The sequence below is a fragment of the Chelonoidis abingdonii genome, chromosome 24, assembly GCF_003597395.2.
Source record: "Chelonoidis abingdonii isolate Lonesome George chromosome 24, CheloAbing_2.0, whole genome shotgun sequence".
Classification (NCBI taxonomy): Eukaryota; Metazoa; Chordata; order Testudines; family Testudinidae; genus Chelonoidis; species Chelonoidis abingdonii.
In genome coordinates, this window is record NC_133792.1 from 6,433,970 (window position 1) to 6,453,622 (window position 19,653).

General features: G+C 49.1%; 1 protein-coding gene across 2 annotated transcripts in view; it reads right to left on the reverse strand.

Annotated features, from left to right (window-relative positions):
• The window catches only part of DPP7 (dipeptidyl peptidase 7), a 33,013-nt gene extending 15,419 nt beyond the window's left edge, over positions 1–17,594 (reverse strand). Inside the window, exons 1-7 of one of the 2 annotated variants that reach the window (XM_075060530.1) lie at positions 17,515–17,594; positions 16,786–16,899; positions 12,486–12,625; positions 11,566–11,729; positions 9,657–9,792; positions 3,340–3,421; positions 1,740–1,906 (exon numbers count right to left, since the gene is read on the reverse strand). In XM_075060530.1, the coding sequence (XP_074916631.1) occupies positions 1,740–1,906; positions 3,340–3,421; positions 9,657–9,792; positions 11,566–11,729; positions 12,486–12,625; positions 16,786–16,899; positions 17,515–17,584 (873 nt within the window). In that variant the 5' untranslated portion in view covers positions 17,585–17,594. Of the gene's footprint in view, positions 1–1,739; positions 1,907–3,339; positions 3,422–9,656; positions 9,793–11,565; positions 11,730–12,485; positions 12,626–16,785; positions 16,900–17,328 lie in introns of both variants that reach the window. The other variant, XM_032777747.2, reaches the window with a different exon arrangement.
• Positions 17,595–19,653: the final 2,059 nt, after the last annotated feature.

Genomic DNA, 19,653 nt, shown 5'->3' on the forward strand with positions numbered 1-19,653 from the left:
CTTCCCCTCCATCAACTTATTTAGCTCAGTCTTCAAGCCAGTTGCATTTTTTGCCCCCCCGCTCCCTTTGGGAGGCTCTTCCAGAACTTCACTTATCTGATGGTTAGAAACCTTCTTCTAATTTCATCCCATTTCTATTTCTCCAGTTTTCAATGACTTCCAGATCTTCTTTCACTCAGGCATTTTAGCTGAGTTTAGCTGCTTTGTAAGGGGATAATGGAACAGTTTTGTCTTCTAATTACAGAGTGTGTTGGAGGACCTGGCCAGGAAATAAGCAGTTCACTCTGGAGCCACAATGTTAAAGGGCTGCAGTAGGTTCTGACAGCAGAAGCAGGTGGGGGGAATCAAAGTCAGTTACCAGTATGCCAGTGTTCAGCAGCGTTTGGGTGACAGAAAGTGCTAGGCTAATAACCTAGAGGAGGAGGAGCCAAGATTTTCAAGAATGACATTGCTGCTAGGGGCTCAACTTGAGACATTTTCAAAGGAGCTGATGGTCAGAGGGCCAACCACTCGGCCTCTGAAAACCAGACTCTCTAAAGGGTCTCAAATTGGGCCCCCCAAAATCACCAGTTGCTTGTGAAAATCTTGGCCTGGGGTTTTATCAGTCATCACTCTCGGTCCAACGTGGGCCCCAGGCTTCTCCACACCACCCGGCATGGTGCCTCAACTGCCTGAGGAGGACCACCTATTGGAGAGGATGGGGAAGGTCATTCTTTGTGGCTCATTCATGAGTTCCTTAGCAAAACAGCCAAGTGGAGCAGTTAGGAACTTGGGGAAGTTCTGTGCTGTAGCACAGTGGTCCAAGAGCACTGCAAGCCACACACCAGAAACGGAATGAAGACCAACAAGGCCACCTACTGCCCTAAATGGATTGGGAGGGGTGACTGAAGAGCACCGTACCAGGGTCCCAATCCTTTGGGCTATTCAGTGAGATGGTGTGGTTCAGGCACTGGATTGGACCTCAGGATACCTGGGTTCAATTCCTGGCTCTGCTACTGGGTGACCTTGGATAAGTCACTTCCCCTCTGTGCTTCCGTTTCCCCAGCTGTATGGGGAATGATGACACTGACCTCCTTTGTAAAGTGCTTGAAGGTCTAATGATGATAAGAGCTAGGTATTCTATTATATTTGTATTCTAGTGTCAACAAACCAGTGTATTATTCTAGAAGGGATATCCACAAGTCACAGCCTTGCTCTCCAGAGCGTGTTTTCCCTGGGTGGATGGAGAGAGGAAGAATTACCCATGACAAAGGTTAAAAGGATTAGTTGTCTAGAAGTGATCAAAAATATAAATTCTAGGGAAACAAATCCTGTTCTTGCTTCCACTGTGCTACCCTGTATAGTCTATGGCCTGGCAACGAGTGATTCTGGGTGCCTCAAGGTGGTGGGGCAGGGGGCTGACCTGAGACATCTTAAAAGGAGCTTGATTGTTAGGAAGTCCAAGTCACTTGCCCTTCGAGAATCAGAACCCTTTAAAGACGTCTCAAGTTGGAGAACCAAAAAACAGAGTTTCCTAAAGTGATTAGATACTTTTGAGAGTTTAAGCCAACATGCTCGTATTGCGTGTAACTTGGGTGAAAGCCGCGTTTGGCTGAGGCTGATCGCAGCCATCCCTCCCAGAGCAACCAGTTTCAGATATATTTAGTGGCAGAACACAGAAAAGAACACACAAGATGATATTCATTGTCTCAAGAGGGTGTAAGAGCTCTTCCTGATCCCTCCAGCGCCCTGGCACTCACCTTGACTGGGTTAGCAGGGAAGTGACCCATGAAGTCTGTTTTGTAAGGATAGTCCATCATAGCCATCATGGTGAAGGCATTTCGAGCGAACTCAAACAGCTGGTAGACATCTTCCTTGCAAGAAACCCTCTTGCATGTGGACATTTCACTGCTGATTCTATCGTAGGCTGCAAAAGGAAAGAAAAGTGATACAAAGAGTGTAAACTGATATCACAGAGCCGTGCCATGGTTTCCTTCATTCCACATGGCTGGCTAGGCAGGAGTAATATGAAGCTATGAAAATAAGAACAGGGTTTGTAATACTACATATTAACTTACACAAGTTTGCGTGTCCAGATGCAAATGTCCCCCATTGTGTAATAAACCTGCATTCTTCCGCTGACCTAGCTGCTTCTTGGAGGTGTGTGCGGGGGGTGGCTTACCCACGCCGCTGGGAGAATCCCTCCTGTTAGCATAGGTAGTAGTGTCACCACTGAAGCACTACAGTAATGTAGCTGTGCCACTGTAGCATTTTAAGTGTAGACAAGCCGTTACTCCTTTCCACTCCTGGAGCCTAGTCTCTCCCCAGCAGGATACAATTCCCACTGCAAGCTAATGAGGATTACTGGTTCCCTGCAGCAGGAGGGTCAGACTCTTTCGTTTGCTCCCAGAGTTGTCTTCACACCCATTAGCTCTGCAGGTCCAGCATAGCCCTGGGGGAATGCGGCTTTGTGCTACCTCAGCTGAGTTCTCAATCCAGATTCCAGGACGGGCAGAGGCAGAAAGATTCCAGCTGCACTGTCAGATTTGGGGTTGAATTTGCAGAACTGGTAGTTAGTGGGGAAAGCATCTTTTTCCATTTGGGAGCTGTGAGAGTCACTGAGTGAGAATAAACCTGGGGCCCATAGTGTCACCACAGCTCAGATGCACCTTAAAACGCAAAGATCATCTAGAGAGGCCTGCTAAAGTCAGGAGAGCCGGCTCTGAAAAGAAGCCCTGCTGCAGACACCCTAGGTTAGCTGAGACTGCATCACACAGTGTCCTCTCTGGCACAGTTAGCAGCAGTGGTTGAATTAGTGGTCCCAGCACAAGCCCTCTTTACCTCCGAGGAAAGGAGTTGGAATAGGGACCGAGCAAACAAGAAGTGAGGGAGTGATAAGAAAGAAGGAAGAGTGAGAAAAACAATATTTGATAAAGGTTCCAGTAAGAAGCTGCGTGGGATCATCAAACAGTTGCTGACATCACCGTCATCAGCTTGCACACAATGTACATCACGTGTATATACATAAAACAAAAAAACCCTGAGGCCTTGTCTACATGAGGAAGTTACACCCGCCTAAGTAAAGGTGTGATTTTAAATTGGTTTAGTTAAACGAGTGCAAACCTCTGTGAGGACAAACTTATTTCAGTTTAAGAGGGTCTCATTTCAATCTAGCTGAAGTGTTTCACTGTAAACCAAAATAAGCCACTCTTAACCCCAAATAAGGGTCTGCACAGGGGTTTGCACTAGTTAACTAAATCGGTTTTAAAACTGCAACTATCTCAAACCGAGAGGACCTTGGAGATGGCTCCTGCCTGCTGTTCAGAAGCATTATGCCGTAGGCAGCCAAGCTCATCTTACCGCCACTCAAGTAGAGGTCATTGATTTCCTGGAAGGCTTTGCTCACGGCCTTGACACAAGCTGGGCTCCAGCTCTGAAAATCCTAAAATGATGAGAGAGAGAGATTAGAGCAGCCAAGCCAGGAAGTGACACAAACAAGGATAACAGCTCTGAGGTCTGTATCCTAGGGGAGCAGCCCCTGCCTTCCTGAGCAGCCAGTCATAGCAGACGGCACTATGAGCCACCAACAGGGCTAACAGACTACAAGCCACTTTGGCAAGTCATATGTACACTCTTATGCAGAGTGTCTCAAACAGGGGTCACCGCTTGTGTAGGGAAAGCCCCTGGTGGGCTGGGCCGGCGTGTTTACCTGCCCCGTCCCATTGGCCTGGACCAGCGAGCTGTGGCCAGTTGGGGCCGTGATTGGCCAGACCTGCGGACAGGGCAGGTAAACACACCGGCCCGGCCCGGCCCGGCCCGCCAGGGGCTTTCCCTACACAAGCGGCGACCTCTGTTTGAGAAACTCTGCTCTTATGGATGGTACTGATACAACCTCTGCCCCCTCTTCCAAAGGATCCCCCACCTATTCCCCCAGGAGCAGTAAGCTACACTTCCATCTTCTCCAAACAAAACGGCAGCCAGTTTGTTTTCTGCCATCTCTCTGCTAGAAAGAGCCTGATATAACAACTTCTCCTCTCAGTATAAAGTGACAGGAGGGGACACAGCAGAATAAGGGAATGGGTCACGGTTACAGAACTCCAAGGCCTTGTTCCTTATTTACACTAAGGCCACTTGGGAGCATTCTGCCAGTGCAAAGGGTCCTTAAAAGCAAGAGTAAATTATGTTTTAGGAGGCAGCATTGCTTACTGGATAGAGTACTAGATCGGGACTCAGAAAACCTGGCTTCTACTCCTGGTTCTACCATTGGTCTACTGGATAACTTTGGGCAACTCACTTCCCTTTTCTGTGCCTCAATTTCCCTTTATCATTTACAAATAAATTATCATTATTGCCATTTTACAAAGTGCTTTGAGGTCTACTGCTGAAGAAGATATAAGAGCTAGGGATTATTGTTACTAATAACACTCATTTTAAGATCGTTTTATCCTACCAGAGTGGTGTGAAGTAGCCACAGGTGATGCCTACACTAGGAAAAAAGTGTTAACAGTTTTTCTAGTGAAGACATGGCCTTAAGGTAGCAAGAAGCAGGGCCCTAGTTTTTATTACCACCTCTCCCGATCACCTACCATGCTTGGTACTAAATGACTTATGCAGTGTGCACTTGGGTGTATCTGAGTTGCACACAAAAGCCCACACTGAATTCAGCCTTGTGAAAAACGTGCATATGCACTTATAAGCATGGCCACTACCTTCGGTGCTCCGCTCTTACACCCCCCATCTCCTCCGTGTGTTATGAGGCTTAGTGTTTACAGAGTGGTTTGGAGAGCCTTGAACAGAAGGCACTTCACTCCAAGTAAATAGAGTCTAACTCCTGGAAAATGAATGAGAGGAAGAAAACAACTGCGAATGAATCACAAACTGTTTGCCTTTAGGAATATTAACAACACAGGTGCATTCTCTCACCAAGGACAGCAACTGAATTCTGAATTGCCTTCTCTTCAAACGCACACAATTCTGCTATGAAGATTCCTTAAAGGCAAAAGGAAGCACGTTTTAAAAAAATACACAAAGGGACAGTTTGGGATCTTAACGCATTGACAGTCTTAACGCTGCAGAGAAACACATTTTGGGAGTCGATGGAAAGGGGTTTTTTAAAATGTAAAAGACCCAGCAAAAATACAGTTTCAGGTTTCTGCACTAATTAATGGTATCATTAATACCTAAAGCAGAGCAGGGAGCTACGTCTCACACGCTGCATTAGGGAAAGAATTAACTTCACAGGCAGAAGAATTCTCAGAGCTGGGCCAGGCTGGTGATTAAGAGGAAATGGTTTCAAATATTTAGTTTTCAAAAGTGTACCTTTAAGGCCTAACATCCTGTATTGCCTTAACAATTTAGGATCTTAAATGAGACTTTTTATTTGGTCACCTAAAGAGCATTTCAGCTCATCTTCACACAAGCCATTCCCTTTCCTTAAGATTTTTCACAGATCTCTCTGGGTGCTAAGCCACCAAATCTAAATAAGGTTTTCAGAAGAAGAGTGTGCAAGCTCAAAGGCACTAGTGTTTAGATTAACCGGCAGTTAATTTAGGGCCAAGCTGAGGAAATGCTCATTCACATTAGCGTGTGGAACTCCATTCCGCAGGTCACCAAGTCAGACAGAGTGACTATATTCCAAGCAGCACTGGACAGTTTATCCCCAGGAGTTTATCTGTTGCTTTGCAAGCAAAGATTGACAGAATCCAGTCAACTACCTTGGGACATAAGTTCCCTCCTACCTTTCCAAGTGTACTGGGGAAATGAACAGGAATATTAAAGGCTCTTTTTAGCTTCCTTTGATGGCAAAGACAGAGGCAGGATATCAGATTGGAAGGAGCAATGACCTGGTAAATGTGTCAGGATTTCAGTGAGAGTTTTGCTGCTCACTGGCCAAGAGGAATGAATTTCCCTCCTCTGCTTCACAAGCAAATTCATTTTAAATTGCATCAAAGAGGAGGGAGGAGTTCTGCAGGCTGCCCTCGTGAGAATTTATTAATCACAGTCACATGGGACTGGAATCAGGATACGGGACTATGATGAGTGTACCAGGTAGAGCCCTGCACGGGACTATTTTTTAAAATCCCGCCCCCATCATGCAATACCCACTCCCACCCGGTTTCTTGCATTTTTATGCCACTGCCACCCAGAAAAACCTTAGATCCTGCAAATGCCACAAGAGACTGATTCACTCATGCAACGAAAAGCAAGTCAGAGAGTGAGTGAGTGTGTGTGTGTGTGTGTGTGTGTGTGTGTGTGTGTGTGTGATATAATATATATAAACTGAATTTGGACACTATTTTTACCACTAAAAGAATAAAACATATCTTGCTTAAACAATATAAAAAATACTTTAACTCCTGTTATAATAGACATCAAATCTCTTTCTACCCCTCGCTTAAATTTAAGTATTAAAACCTTTATTTTTTTAAAAAAGAAAAATTTGCTTTACATTGCTGAAATTCTATTTATGACAAGCTGATGAGAGATTAGTGTTTTCCCGCAAATTACCACAGTCTGTTTTTTTGGGGGAAGGGGGGTTTGCCCACCTGATCCCACCTACAACAAAATACATTTTACCTGCTCCTGCTATTATGACTGTGGGTCCTGTGGGACCCATTGGATCCCAATCCGGCTGCAGGGCTCTAGTACCAGACCCTTTGAAGCCGTCCTATCACCCCCCTTCTCCTAGGAAAGGAGCAGTGAAGGTGGGTCCTCCAGGTCTGCCTAGAAAGGCTACAAGGAAGCAGCCAATCAGAGCACAGCAAGTTCATATAAAAAGAGCTGCAGGGCCCCTGAACAGGTCAGTTCCTGGCTGGGACCACAAGAGATAAGACAGAAGAACTCTCCAGGCACAGTGGCTTGGAGAGACCCTGCTCAAGCAGGGAACAGATGCAGGAAACCCAAGGACTATGGCAACAGGTGAACATGACCAAGTGGGAAGCAGCCCAGAAAATGCAGTAGCAACTATCAAAGGAAGCAGTAGGTATCTGGTGTTTATAGGGCCTCTGGATTGTAGCGTGACCATATGTCCCATTTTGGCTGGGATAGTCCCTTTTTCAGACCTTGTGCTGGCTGTCCTGACTTTTTTTGACAAAACTGGGCATTTATCCCATTTGCTCTTGCTAATTGATCATCAGTTGGCAAGAGCAAACTGGACAAAGCCACAGTTTTGCCAAAAAAGTGGGGTGGGACCTCTATCAGGGTGTGGTGGAACATGTGTGGGGTGGCAACTGATGAACTCTTGGTTACCACCCCCTGGAAGGGGACTGAACTGAAAGAGTGACTTGGTCAAATAGCTGAGGCAGTAAGAATTGCTGTGGACAAAGTCCCCAGGGAGAGAGCCTTGGGAACAGTGCTCTATAACATGGCAGGGAAGGACTTAAAGCTAGCCCAGAAGGAGCTGAGAACTGAGCCCAGAGACGAGGCTAAAGACACCAACAAGGGCACAACAACAGTCCTTGTTGGACCTCTGTTACCCCAGAAGGGGTCTGTTCACATATACTGACTGTGTGAGACTTGGACAGATGGCTGAGCCACTGAAGGACCTGCCTGACAAGGGTAACAACCTACAGGAGGTGAAAGGAAAAGGGAAAGTGCAGGATCACGGCCAGCCAACAGGAGGCGCTCCCAAGAGGTGAGCGCACCCCATCACTCACCTGGCTCAATGGCTCCATGTCTAGTCAGCAGCCAGTATCAAGCGGAGTAATCCAAGAGTTGGTCCTGGGGCTGGTTTTGTTCAATATCTTCGCTAATGATCTGGAGGATGGCATGGACTGCACCCTCAGCAAGTTTGCAGATGACACAAAACTGGGAAGAGTGGTAGATACGATAGAGGGTAGGGAGAAGATACAGAGGGACCTAGACAAATTAGAGGATTTGGCCAAAAGAAATCTGAGGTTCAACACAGGATGGAAGAATTCCATGCACTGCAAAGACTAGGGACCGAGTGGCTAGACAGCAGTTCTGCAGAAAAGGACCTAGGGGTTACAGTGGACGAGAAGCTGGATATGAGTCAACAGTGTGCCTTTGTTGGCAAGAAAGCTAATGGCATTTTGGGCTGTATAAGTAGGAGCACTACCAGCAGATCGAGTGATCATTCCCCTCTATTCGGCATTAGTGAGTCCTCATCTGGAGTACTGTGTCCAGTTTTGGGCCCCACACTGCAAGAAGGATGTGGAAAAACTGGAAGGAGTCCAGCGGAGGGCAACAAAAATGATGAGGGGTCTGGAGCACATGACTTATGAGGAGAGGCTCAGGGAACTGGGATTTAGTCTGCAGAGAAGAATGAGGGGGGATTTGAAAGCTGCTTTCAACTACTTAAAAGGGGGTTCCAAAGAGGATGGATCTAGACTGTTCTCAGTGGTAGCAGATGACAGAACAAGAAGTAATGATCTCAAGTTGCAGTGGGGGAGGGTTAGGTTGGATATTAGGAAACACTGTTTCACTAGGAGAGTGGTGAAGCACTGGAACAGGTTCCCTAGGAGGTGGTGGAATCTTCTTCCTTAGAGGTTTTTAAGGTCAGGCTTGACAAAGCCCTGGCTGGGATGATTTAGTTGGGGATTGGTCCTGCTTTGAGCAGGGGGTTGGACTAGATGACGTCCTGAGGTCCCTTCCAACTCTGGTATTTTATGATCACAGGAACCTTCACCTGCAGCACTGGCTCATATCCTACCCTGAATGTGACCACCTCTTGATCAATGGCTTATGTGAACCAAGCTACTGGCCACTGTTGAGCTCTTGGTGTATGAGCATCAACACTGCTCCTTGTGTGCAGTCTCCTCAGAGAAGTCATCGATTGGACAGATCTGGAGACTGAACACCTCCTCTGCCCTCACAGCAGCAAGGTGAGCCTGAGGCAGATGACCAGGCCAGCTGCTGCATGTGCTATAGCTCTTCTATGGATTCACTGAGGATTTCAGTTTTCACAGTCCTCAGCCTGGGACTTTTCACTAGCACAATGTTCCATGTTCTCAGATTATCAGCTAGCAAGGCACCCCCAGCCCTAACCTGCAGCCCAGAGGACCTTATAACATAATTCCAATGATGTTAAAATAGTCCCAAATAATACATCAAAAGTCTCTTTATCATCCTGCAAGTGTGCAAGCAATAGTCGTCTTGTGTTTACAGGGCCTTTCACTCAAACTGATCCCAAAGTGCTTGGCAAACTTTGCCAGTGTACTGGGAGTCACTTCACCCATTACTGAAATGCAGCTACCTCTAGGGGTAAGCAAATGCCATGCAGTGTTTCATGCAGAAGAAACAACAGTTCAGGACAGGAAATGAAGAATAGCAGTTGTGATTACAAGGGGTATTTATCCAGGCATATCCAGTTGTGATTACAAGGGGGAATTTACCTGGAAGCTCCCAGGATGAAATTTGTCCAGGACACTAGTATTGGGATAATGTATCCTTAATGACAACAGGGGGTCAGAGCTCAGTTTTGCTACCCACCCAGGAGACCTCCATCAACACAGCAGCCTCTACCCCATGCTGGCCTGCTGGTTCAGTAGGGACAAAGGGAAGGGTGTGTCATCCTGCAGCAGCTGGTTTTCCTTAGAGGCCCCCATTCCAGCCACTCACCCAGCCCAATACTCTGTCATGAGGAGATGACAGTTTGGAAAGATACTGCTATTTATAGACAAGTCAGCTACTGTTCCTTCAATGGAGCTTCCACTTACTGCAGTGACAGCTTGAAAGAACTGGTTGGGGTCTCCAATCCCAGACACAGACAACAGAGGAGCACTGGCAGCTAGTGCTCCAGCCACAATGTTAGGATATTTCATTCTCATGTAAGCACTCAACATTCCTCCGTAACTGGGGAGAGAGAGAGAGGAGGGTTACTTCATTCAACATGTGATTTAAAGCAAACTTCTTTGGTAATTTGGGCCCTGTGGACCCAGCAGTCGTGGCCTCGCCCAACCCAGTGAGCCTGGAATCTAAATGAGAATCTCATCTTACATTTTTAGAAAAGCAGCTCTCTGGTCCTCTCCTTTCCAAAAAGCATTAACACAAATCTACACCCATCGCTAAGGCTGAGAGGCACAAGCAGCTGGTCTCCACTCTGCAGGAAGCAGCCTGGGTGTGAAGCCATCTAAAGATCTCTCACACACACTTAAAACGAGTTAATTATGCTTGGCGTGTATCCCCAGCATGTACCCGCTGACCTTTCCTAAATCCTCCAGCAGCTCCCTGCATACCTTGGAACCAAAGTCCTCTCTTTACCCACAGAACAGCAGTAGCACAAGATTCCCCCCTGTGGCCCAGCCAAAGTGCATCATCAAGATCCCCTCCAAAGTCAAGTGGGGAATTCAGTCTCCATAATGCCTTAGCCTCTCTACTGAGTCTACCAACCATTATGATAGTTTCCATACTGCAAACACAACTAACCCCAATGATTCCCTTCATGGATGCTACTGAAGTGCAATCCGTTAATAAAGTCTTTCCAGTCACCAGCAGCCTGGGCTGAATGTGAACTGGAGATTTACTGGTCAAAAGCTCTGTCTCATTACCAGTTTCCTGCCTTCCCAGTATAAAATGTTTTGTTACAGTTTTACATTAAGGATCCCTGTCTCCTGAAGTTCTTGGGTGCGGTGGTCCAACGTTCTTGGTCAGCTCAGGGACAGGCACAGAACCTGGAACTACACCTCTACCTGGAACTACACCTGGTGGTCGTGGGGAGTCAAAAATCCTTACCGTATTAACCATTACATTGGGGTGGTGGTGGCAGGGCTGCAGCAGTGATTTAAAGAGGCCAGGGCTCCGGCCGCAGCCCCAGGGTAGCAGCAGCAGGGCTCCAGTGGTGATTTAAAGAGCTCCGGGCTCTGGCTGCTGCGGGGAGCCCAGGCCCCTTTAAATCGCCGGCCAAGCCTCACTGCTGCAGCCCCAGGGTAGCGGCGGCAGGGCTCCAGCGGTGATTTAAAGGGCGTGGGGCTCTCCGCAGCCAGAGCCCCGCTGCTACCGCACTATATACGAACCCATGTTGTATCAAGTCGCGTTATAGCAGGGTAGAGGTGTAGTTCATTCACTGACACTGTTTAGAGATTTCCAGTTCATGGTATCTATTTAAAGTAACTAGAAGCCAGGACTGACTGTGACAAGCTGCCTTTTGGAGTTGCAGCCCTAAATACCTGAGGTGAATTACCTATTCCATTAAGGCAGGCATCAACATTGTCTGACTGATCTCCTTATCTTACGCAGCTTTGTCAGGAAGAGATCAGGAATTCACTACGCAGCGTGGTCTTCTATTTTAGACCTCACGTCCTTGCAGGGGACTGAAGACTACTGGGTTGAGACTTTATGGCCCTCATCCAGACAGCACACATTTTAAACAGAGCAAAGATCAGGAATCAGTGCTAGGAAACAAACTGAAGCAACTAGGGGGAAGGGGCCGCGTTCCAGAGTTATATCCTACCATGTGCAAATACCCATCGAGCTTCAACGCAAAGAAAACTGAAGCGAGAGAGCAAGGAATCCTGGGAAAGTGTGCGTTGCTACTGGAAGGGGAAGCCTGTAAGGACAGCACCACACCAGTTAGGGAACAATGTAGAGAAGGAAGATAAGGACCTGGGGAGACCTGAGAGCATTTACCTGCCTCCAAAGGCAATGACTGGGCAATCCCTGGCACCATACTGCTTTTTAAGCTCTGTAATGAGCACCGCATAGTCAGCAAGGGCTTGTTCCACAGTGAGTAAGCCGATATTTTCCCGCTGCATTGACAGTTTCCCAAATGGAAGAGATGTCCCATAATACCTCTGAAAGAAAGCGAGGGATAAAGAGATGTTGGACCTGCTGCATCATATCTCCTCTCCTCTCCTCCTAGGCCATCATGTTCAAGCCTGCCTGGGTCAGCAGAAGCTGAACGTCATTGCCTTCCTACAGCTGTTTGGTGGCCAATTTAAAATTCCCTGGTGGTCTGTCCTCTTCGTAACTGACAAGTAGTCACATGACAAGCTAAAACAGTGGGCATTAACTGGCCCCCTTGTTGGCCATCTTAGCGGAGAAACCAACAACTCAAAACCCCAAGGGTTGAACGACTGATGAAGATCGAACCCTCACCTCATTCATAAACTTCGACTCCACGCAGCTCCCCAGACTACAGAGAGCTTACGTGGGTGGTAAATCAGGACAGAATTGGACCCAACAGTTATGAAGTCAGGCACAATAATGCAGGACTCCCTAGCACACACTATTCTCCAGCTGTGAATTTATTGATGTTCAGAGCTAGAGAAAATTGATTACAAAAGCACCATTCTAAAGCACAATACAGCCCAGGTTTTGCTGAATGAACTATTATTTATCATGCACTGCTGATGGGCACAATAAATAATGCAGAGTACGTGGTTCAGTAGGGGAGAATCACTAGTATGTCTAGAAAGGCCATGGGAGCTGCACAGCAATTTCAGAGTAAGGGATTTGTAGCTAATCATCCTGGGACCATTGAGGTTGCTGCTGGCAATACCTGATGGAGATAAAATATGGAAAAAAAAAAAAGTTAATAAAATACTCACATGCTCTGCAAAAACCACTAGCGCATTCTGCTGTTCTGCCAGCTCAAGGGTGAAGCCGGAATTCTGAGCAAATTCCCAAATGTCTCCTTCATTCCCAGTATAAAAGAAGATGGGCCCAACTCCCTTCTTCCAGAATTTAGCTATAAAAGACAGTCATTAGAAGCGCATTAGAGAAAATAAAAAGTGCCTGGTGAAGCATGCTAGGGGTATGGCTATACTTGCAGCTGTACAGCGCTGCCACACTCTGAAGTGTGAGTGTGGTCACGGTGCCAGCGCTGGGAGAGAGCTCTCCCAGCGCTGCATGTACTCCACCTCCCTGTGGGGATTAGCTTGCAGCGCTGGGGCACTGTTCACACTGGCGCTTTGCAGCGCTGTAACTTGCTGTGCTCAGGGGGGTGTTTTTTTCCACACCCCTGAGTGAGAAAGTTGCAGTCCTGTAAAGCACCAGTGTAGCCAAGGCCTAGGACTCTGTCCCTCAGCTGAGTTAATGGGGAGTTAAGGACTGTATGATAGGGCTGAATTGTTCTTTGAAAAGAGATTCACTCATGATGGTATGACACACTGAGAAATACAGACATGCCAGATTTAGGGCCATGTGCCATCCCAGTGCTGAGCGTCTAACAATATCTCTTCTATGCCTAGAAATCCCTAATCTCAGAAAACTGCAGGACACTAGAAACAACTGTCCCCATCAGACAAAAACATTTATCTGAGATCACTTCTCCACATGGTGTATGAATGGGCAATACATTAGGAAAGATCTGGTTGATATCCATCCGTATGTGTTGTCTAATCTCCCATTCTTACTGGGATATGTAATTTAGCCCACCATTCCAAAAACTGTTGCAGATCACATGTATATACTTGTCTATAACTGAATGGAAGTGACAGCAAGATCCCATGAGGGATAAAATAAGTATTTCATTCAGTGATTTAAATAACCAACCATGCAACAAATTAGATGAGCACAAGGGAGTGCAGGATACAAAACTGTTGCAGCAGACGCTTCAAGGGGGAGAAGAGGGAAGCAGAAACTATGGGTGGTCTTTCTCTGCGCCCCCACCCCCCGACAGTAAGATTATAAATGGGAGCTGTTGACTGTCTGATCATAGCGCCACCCGCCCCAAAACACACACACCCACATCCAAAAACGTCTCAGCAGTGCAGAATTTAAGTCTCCTGACTTTCCAGGACACGTTTAACATCTCATTAACCATTTGTTTTCTCTGCTGTATTCAAAGCACCAAGCTACAGCTGCAATAGGTGCCACAGAAGTTACCAAAAATAATAATCCAGGCGCAAAGCAACAAAAGCCAGTTCATGCCTCACATAACTGGTCACTCCATGGCTCTGGGGTGGCCACATTTTGGATACTGCATTCAGCTCTGCACACCTCATTAACTGAACAAACAAACTGGAGGAATACAGAGAAGAGCAACAGAAATGATGAAAGAACTCCGAACTGATTTGTGAGGAAAGATTAGAAGAGCTAAATCTGTATTGCTTGATTAAATTAACTACTATTATAGCTCTAACTGTCTACAAGTATTTGATGGATGTAAACCTTGAGGAAAAAAGGAAAGGATTTACAGGGATCCAGGAGGAACCCCCAAGTTTAAAAAAGAGAGAAAAAAAACATAGTAGTGAGATATATTTGACTGTGGAATAATCTTCCAAGGGAAGTAATAATAGAAGCCAGATCACTTAAGGTATTTGAAACTGGGACTCAAAGGATGAACTAGTACAGGCCTGCACAACTCGTAAAGCGGCGAGGGCCACGTTACTCCAAAGAAAACAGCGGAGGGCCGAAACCTCCCGGCCCCACGGAAACACCCCGCCCCAGGGCTGCCCAGCCCTGCGGAAACAAACCCTCCTTCCCCAGTGCCACCCCACCAAATCAGCTGTGGGCCAAAAAGGAAGGTTGGGGGTGGGGAGGTGATACTTTATTTTAAATCAACCAGGGGCTCCCAGCTGAAGAGGTGGCTGGGAGCCCTCAGGGGCAAATTAAAGGGCCTGGGGCTAGCGTGGGGGAACCCGGCAGGCCGGCTCTAGGGTTTTTTGCTGCCCCAAGCAAAAAAAATAATTGCTGCCCCCATCCCAGCCCCTGGGCTCCCCCCTGTACCTCACTGCTGCGCCCAGTCCTGGGCTCACCCCCCACACCCCCCTTGCCCGCCCCGACCCACACCCCCTGCTGCCCCAGCGCTGGGCTTCCCCCTTTCCTGCCCACCAGTGCCTTCCCCCCACCCCGCTGCTGCCCCAGCCCTGGGCTCCCCCCCACCAGTGCCGCCCCACACACACCTCCTGCTGCCCCAGCCCTGGGTCACTGGTAATGGTCCCAGGGCGTGTCATTCAGCAGGAATTTTGGATGCGCACAAAACACAGACAGGATTGGTTCCCATATGGTTACAGAGCTGCAGTAAAGTGGAACAATTTTCAGCTTGTGTGATTGGAGGATATCTGGATGCATATTATGAGACTGTCCTCCACAAATGAGGAAAAGTTGAGGTGCCTTTATTATTCTTTTGTTCCACTCTTTCTTTCTATGGGGAATCTGCCAATGCAATATCATTGTCTTCCTTTTAAACAAACAAAAAGGCAATGGCTGTTGAAAATAGCAATTCTAGTCCTAATAAGCATTTCTTGCTCAATTTTATTCTACTTTTTCTACAGCAAGTTACAGTGGATCAGTATATTTGATATGGGAGAAATGAAGTAACAGCTGCCCAAACTGAGCTTGAGCACTCCTGAATTTTGAGGTGTTCAAATCTGGAAGGCAGGTGCTGGGGGTGGTGGGGGGGGGCTGTGGGCTTCGCAGGGGAGCGTGGCAGCAATGTGTCTGGAGCTGCACAGAGCCAGACATGCTGGTCTGAGTGGCACCGTAAGGGGGCTGGGGGTTAGAGGAGGGGTAGGGAGTTCCTGGGGGCAGTCAAGGGACAGGCAGCAGTGGGGACTGGATGGGGCGAAGGTTTGGGGGGGGGCAGCAGGTTGGATAGGCACGGGAGTCCCAAGGGTTTATCAGGGGACAGGTAGGGGGTGGGGTCCTGGGGGGGCAGTTGGGGACAAGGAGAAGGGAGGCTTTGATAGGGGCTAGGGTCCCAAGGGGCAGTTAGGGGCAGCGGTCTCAGGAGGGGGCAATCGGGTGACAAGGAGCAACGGCATTTAGATAGGGGGTGGGGTCCTGGGGGGGGCCAGTTAAGGGCACGGGTCCTGGGAGAGGGGTATCAGGGGACAAGGACCAGCGGTGCTTAGATAGGGGGTGCGGGTCCTGAGGGGCAGTTGGGGCAGGGGTCTGGGGAGGGGGCAATCAGCGGCTGCAGGCCAGGAGTCCAAGGGCTCTGGGCTGCCCGCAGCCATGGGGAGCTCCGAGTCCTTTAAATTCCAGCCGCGGCCGGGATTCATAGGGCTCTGGGCTGCCAGTCGCTGCGGGGAGCCCTGAGCCCTTTAAATCCTAGCCGTGGCCCCGCCACCAGAGCCGCGGCCGGGATTCAAAGGGCTCTGGGGTGCCTGAAGCTGCGGGGAGCCCTGAGCCCTTTAAATCCCAGCCACGGCTGGGAATCTCTGTGGGCAGCCCAAAGCCCTTTGATTCCCGGCCGCAGCTGAGATTTAAAGGGCTCTGGGCTCCCCACGGCTGCCGGCAGCCCAGAGCCCTTTGACTCCTGGCCGCAGCTGGGATTTAAAGGGATCAGGGCTCCCTGCGGTTGCGGGCAACCCAGAGCCCTTTGATTGCCCGCCCCGGCTGAGATTTAAAGGGTTCTGGGCTCCCCGCGGCTGCAGGCAGCTCAGAGCCCTCTGACTCCCGGCTGTGGCTGGGATTTAAAGGGCTCTGGGCTCCCCGCCAATGCGGGCAGCGCAGAGCCCTCTGACTCCCCGCTGCGGCTGAGATTTTAAAGGGCTCTGGGCTGCCCGCAGAGTGCCGTGTGCGGGGGATTTAGAATCCCGCCGCGGGCCGCACAGCAAGGCTCTGCAGGCCGTATGTTGTGCAGGCCTGAACTAGTAGGTCTCTTCCATCATTAATTTAATTCAATGAAATGGTTTGCTATGCTGTGGTACAGCAGAGCCAATGTGGAATACCAGCTGCTGTATTCCTATCACAGGGAAATTTGGAAGTACATTTAATGTGTCATTCCGGAAAAGCCACAGGACAATGTTTCTGTGAAAGTTTCACCATATTTCCAAAAATCACTGACAGGTGGGCCCCCACATAACAAAGTCCAAAAGAATTTGCAGATCTGGGTAACAGTAGACACATTTTGGAGACGAAACACAACTCTGTCTGAGCCCCAGTTTGTAAAGGACGTACCTGTTGTGAGGTATCGCTGTAGGAAGGTCTTATTGCCATAGGATTCAAAGTTGAAGTGATCCAATACCTGCTCAAAATACTGCTCCCTGTAAACAGGCTCTGGTGTTCTGTAAACTAAAGAATCACTGGCTGGGTTACACTGGGTTTGCAGGCAGGGTTTAAAGGGGCACGGCACTAGGGTGACCAGATGTCCAGATTTTATAGGGGCAGTCCTGATTTTTGTGTGTTTCTTACAGAGGCTCCTACTACCCCCCACCCGACTCGATTTCTCACCCTTGGTGTCTGGTCACCGGAACGGGCAGGCTGCGTACAACGGGTGTCTACAAAGCTTAAGGGAAGCAGAGACGTTTCCACGCCTCTTTCCACGTATTCCAGGGAGGTAGGTTATTCTGAATGGGAGAGACCCCCGCCGCGATGCGCATGGAGCGCAGGGCTGGCTCTGCTCCGGAGTCACTCCACTGGCCAGGCGGAGGGCAGCGGAGCCGCTCAGGGCTCTCCCAGCGGGCGGCGGGTCGGTACCGAGGCCGCGTGGGGGGCACCTACCCCGTGCGGGCCGCGGGTCCCCTCCCTGCCCGCGGGTCCCCAGGCCCCGCACCAGCGGCAGCGCGAGGAGGAGCAGCAGGAGTGGACGCGAACGCGCTCCGGGCCGGGTTCCCATGGTAACCGTCGGCTCGAACCCTCTCCGGCCAGGCGCTCGCGGCGGGGTCTCGGCGGCAATGGGGAACTCACATGACTCGAGGGTGATCACATGACGCCGAGGAGGGGCTGGAGCCGGGAGATCACGTGGGGAGGGCGCCATTGCTACCGAGGCGCCGCCATCTTGTTTAGTGAGGCCCTCCCATTAGCCTTGCCCTGGAGGAGAATGGTTAGCCCCAGGGGCCCGATGAGAGGGTGGGGAGAACCGGGCCAGGTGGGGCTAATCATTCTCCTCCAGGGAGCTGGGGCTGCTGGGTCCGTCTGCAGAGGGAGCAGTTGCAGAGAGGGGGCATTGATGTGGCTTAGTGCATGGTGCAGCTAGGGACTAGGGTTACTACCTCTGAAGTGCAAAACCCGGCAGGCCCACCGCAACCCCAACCTCAAGGCAGCTCCACAGCGCCCCCCTTTCACCGGCCACTGACAGGGTCTGGACAGAGACCTTATACCTCCGATTCATAACCTCATTTTCTTACTTAAACTGCGGAAGTGGGAACACTGCAGCATCTTTAGCTAGGCACAGAAACGTTTAACATTAGCTATTCCAGTGCAGTGTGATAATAACACAAATCTTTAGAACCAGGTGTAAGCAGAGTCAGGATGAGCTCTACTCTGACATTTGGTGGTGAATTATGGGGAGTGTGGAAAGGAATTTTAGGTATTTGCATTGGCACACCCACCCCACCTAGCATAGCCCACCACAGCCTGGGATGGTTATTTTGACAGGTCTGGGATCCCCAATTTCTTTGTTATTGGGGCAAGAGGAATAAAGTGTTGTCACCCTGATTATGTGAGTGAGGAACTCTGAGACTGCCTTATGACAGAGATGACTCAACCTCAGTTAAGTAGCACTTGCTAGACAAGGGACATGGGTGCCAAAACACACTGCAGTGAGAAAGGTGTGCATGTGTCTGTCCCCCTTTTGAGGGCCTGGACACCAATTGCACATCCTCCTCCATTATTAAAGAGCAGAGCTAATTTTGATTCCATTAGGAGTCCACCTAAGAGACTGCTAAGCTCAATTCACGTTGGGCCAATGATGCACCAGCATTGGGGCTCCCCTACTACAAGCTGAAATCACTAAAAGAGCTAAGCTTACTATGCTGAGATCACCGAGTGCTGTGTTAACTAGTGGGGGAGCCTGAAAATCTATTGCTAAGCGGCTGGCAGAGTGGAGCAGTTTGCAGCATGTTGGAGCAGCCCATGGAACAGTGAGTGGGGTGGAGCGGCTCACGGGTTGGCTGGAGGAGCGGCACAGCTGCTGTAGTGGAGCTGGTTGTGGGAAGGCTGCAGCGGAACTCCACGGAGAGGCAGAGTAGTTGGCCCTGGCCCACGTAAGGTGCCCCTTAACACCCTGTGTGTGCCCCTGTCCCCGTTTCCACCCAGGCTGGGCGGGGGGGTGTTAAACTCTGGGGTGGCACTGACCAGAGACATTTGGGGTATTGGACTTTGGAGTTTTGGGGTGATTTGGGGGTTGCTGGACTCAAGAGCCCAGGGAAAAGGACACGGCCCAATTTCCTGGGGTGGGTCTTTGCTCACGGTTTGGTCTATGAACTCTAGTTGAGGTGTTTTCCCAATTTAATGCTTGTTGTTTATCTCATGTAATTAAACCTTTTCTGCTACACTGAGACTCTGTGTTTCCGAGAGGGGAAGTATTGCCTCTTCGAGGCACCCAGGAGTGTGTGTAAAATTTTCTGAGGTTACTGGGTGGGGGCTCGAGCTGGTTTTGCATTACGTTGTAGGGAAGGGACCCCTATGTATTGAACCCAGCCCTTGCTGCTATCAATTCGGCCAGGCAGAAGGGTTACATCATAACGGTTAAATAATGGAGTTCAGTCTGTTCGTCTCCTCAACATGCCCTGCTGCTTTTGCCTTTGAATTAGAGTAGTTTCAGTTTCTTTCCCATGGAAGCATGAGGTTTTCCCTAACCTGTGTTTCAAGGCCATGCTTCTAAGTTGAAAGCAATACAAATCAACCTGCTTTGAACACTGCCCTTAACCTGGGTGCTTTCATTTTCTTATGTGGCTGACCTTGCTGTCTCTCAGGTCTGGTCTACACTACGCCGTTAAACTGATTTAAACAGAGTTAAATCGATTTAACGCTGCACCCGTCCACACTAAACTGCTCTGTAAATCGATTTAAAGGGCTCTTTAAATCGATTTCTGTACTCCTTCA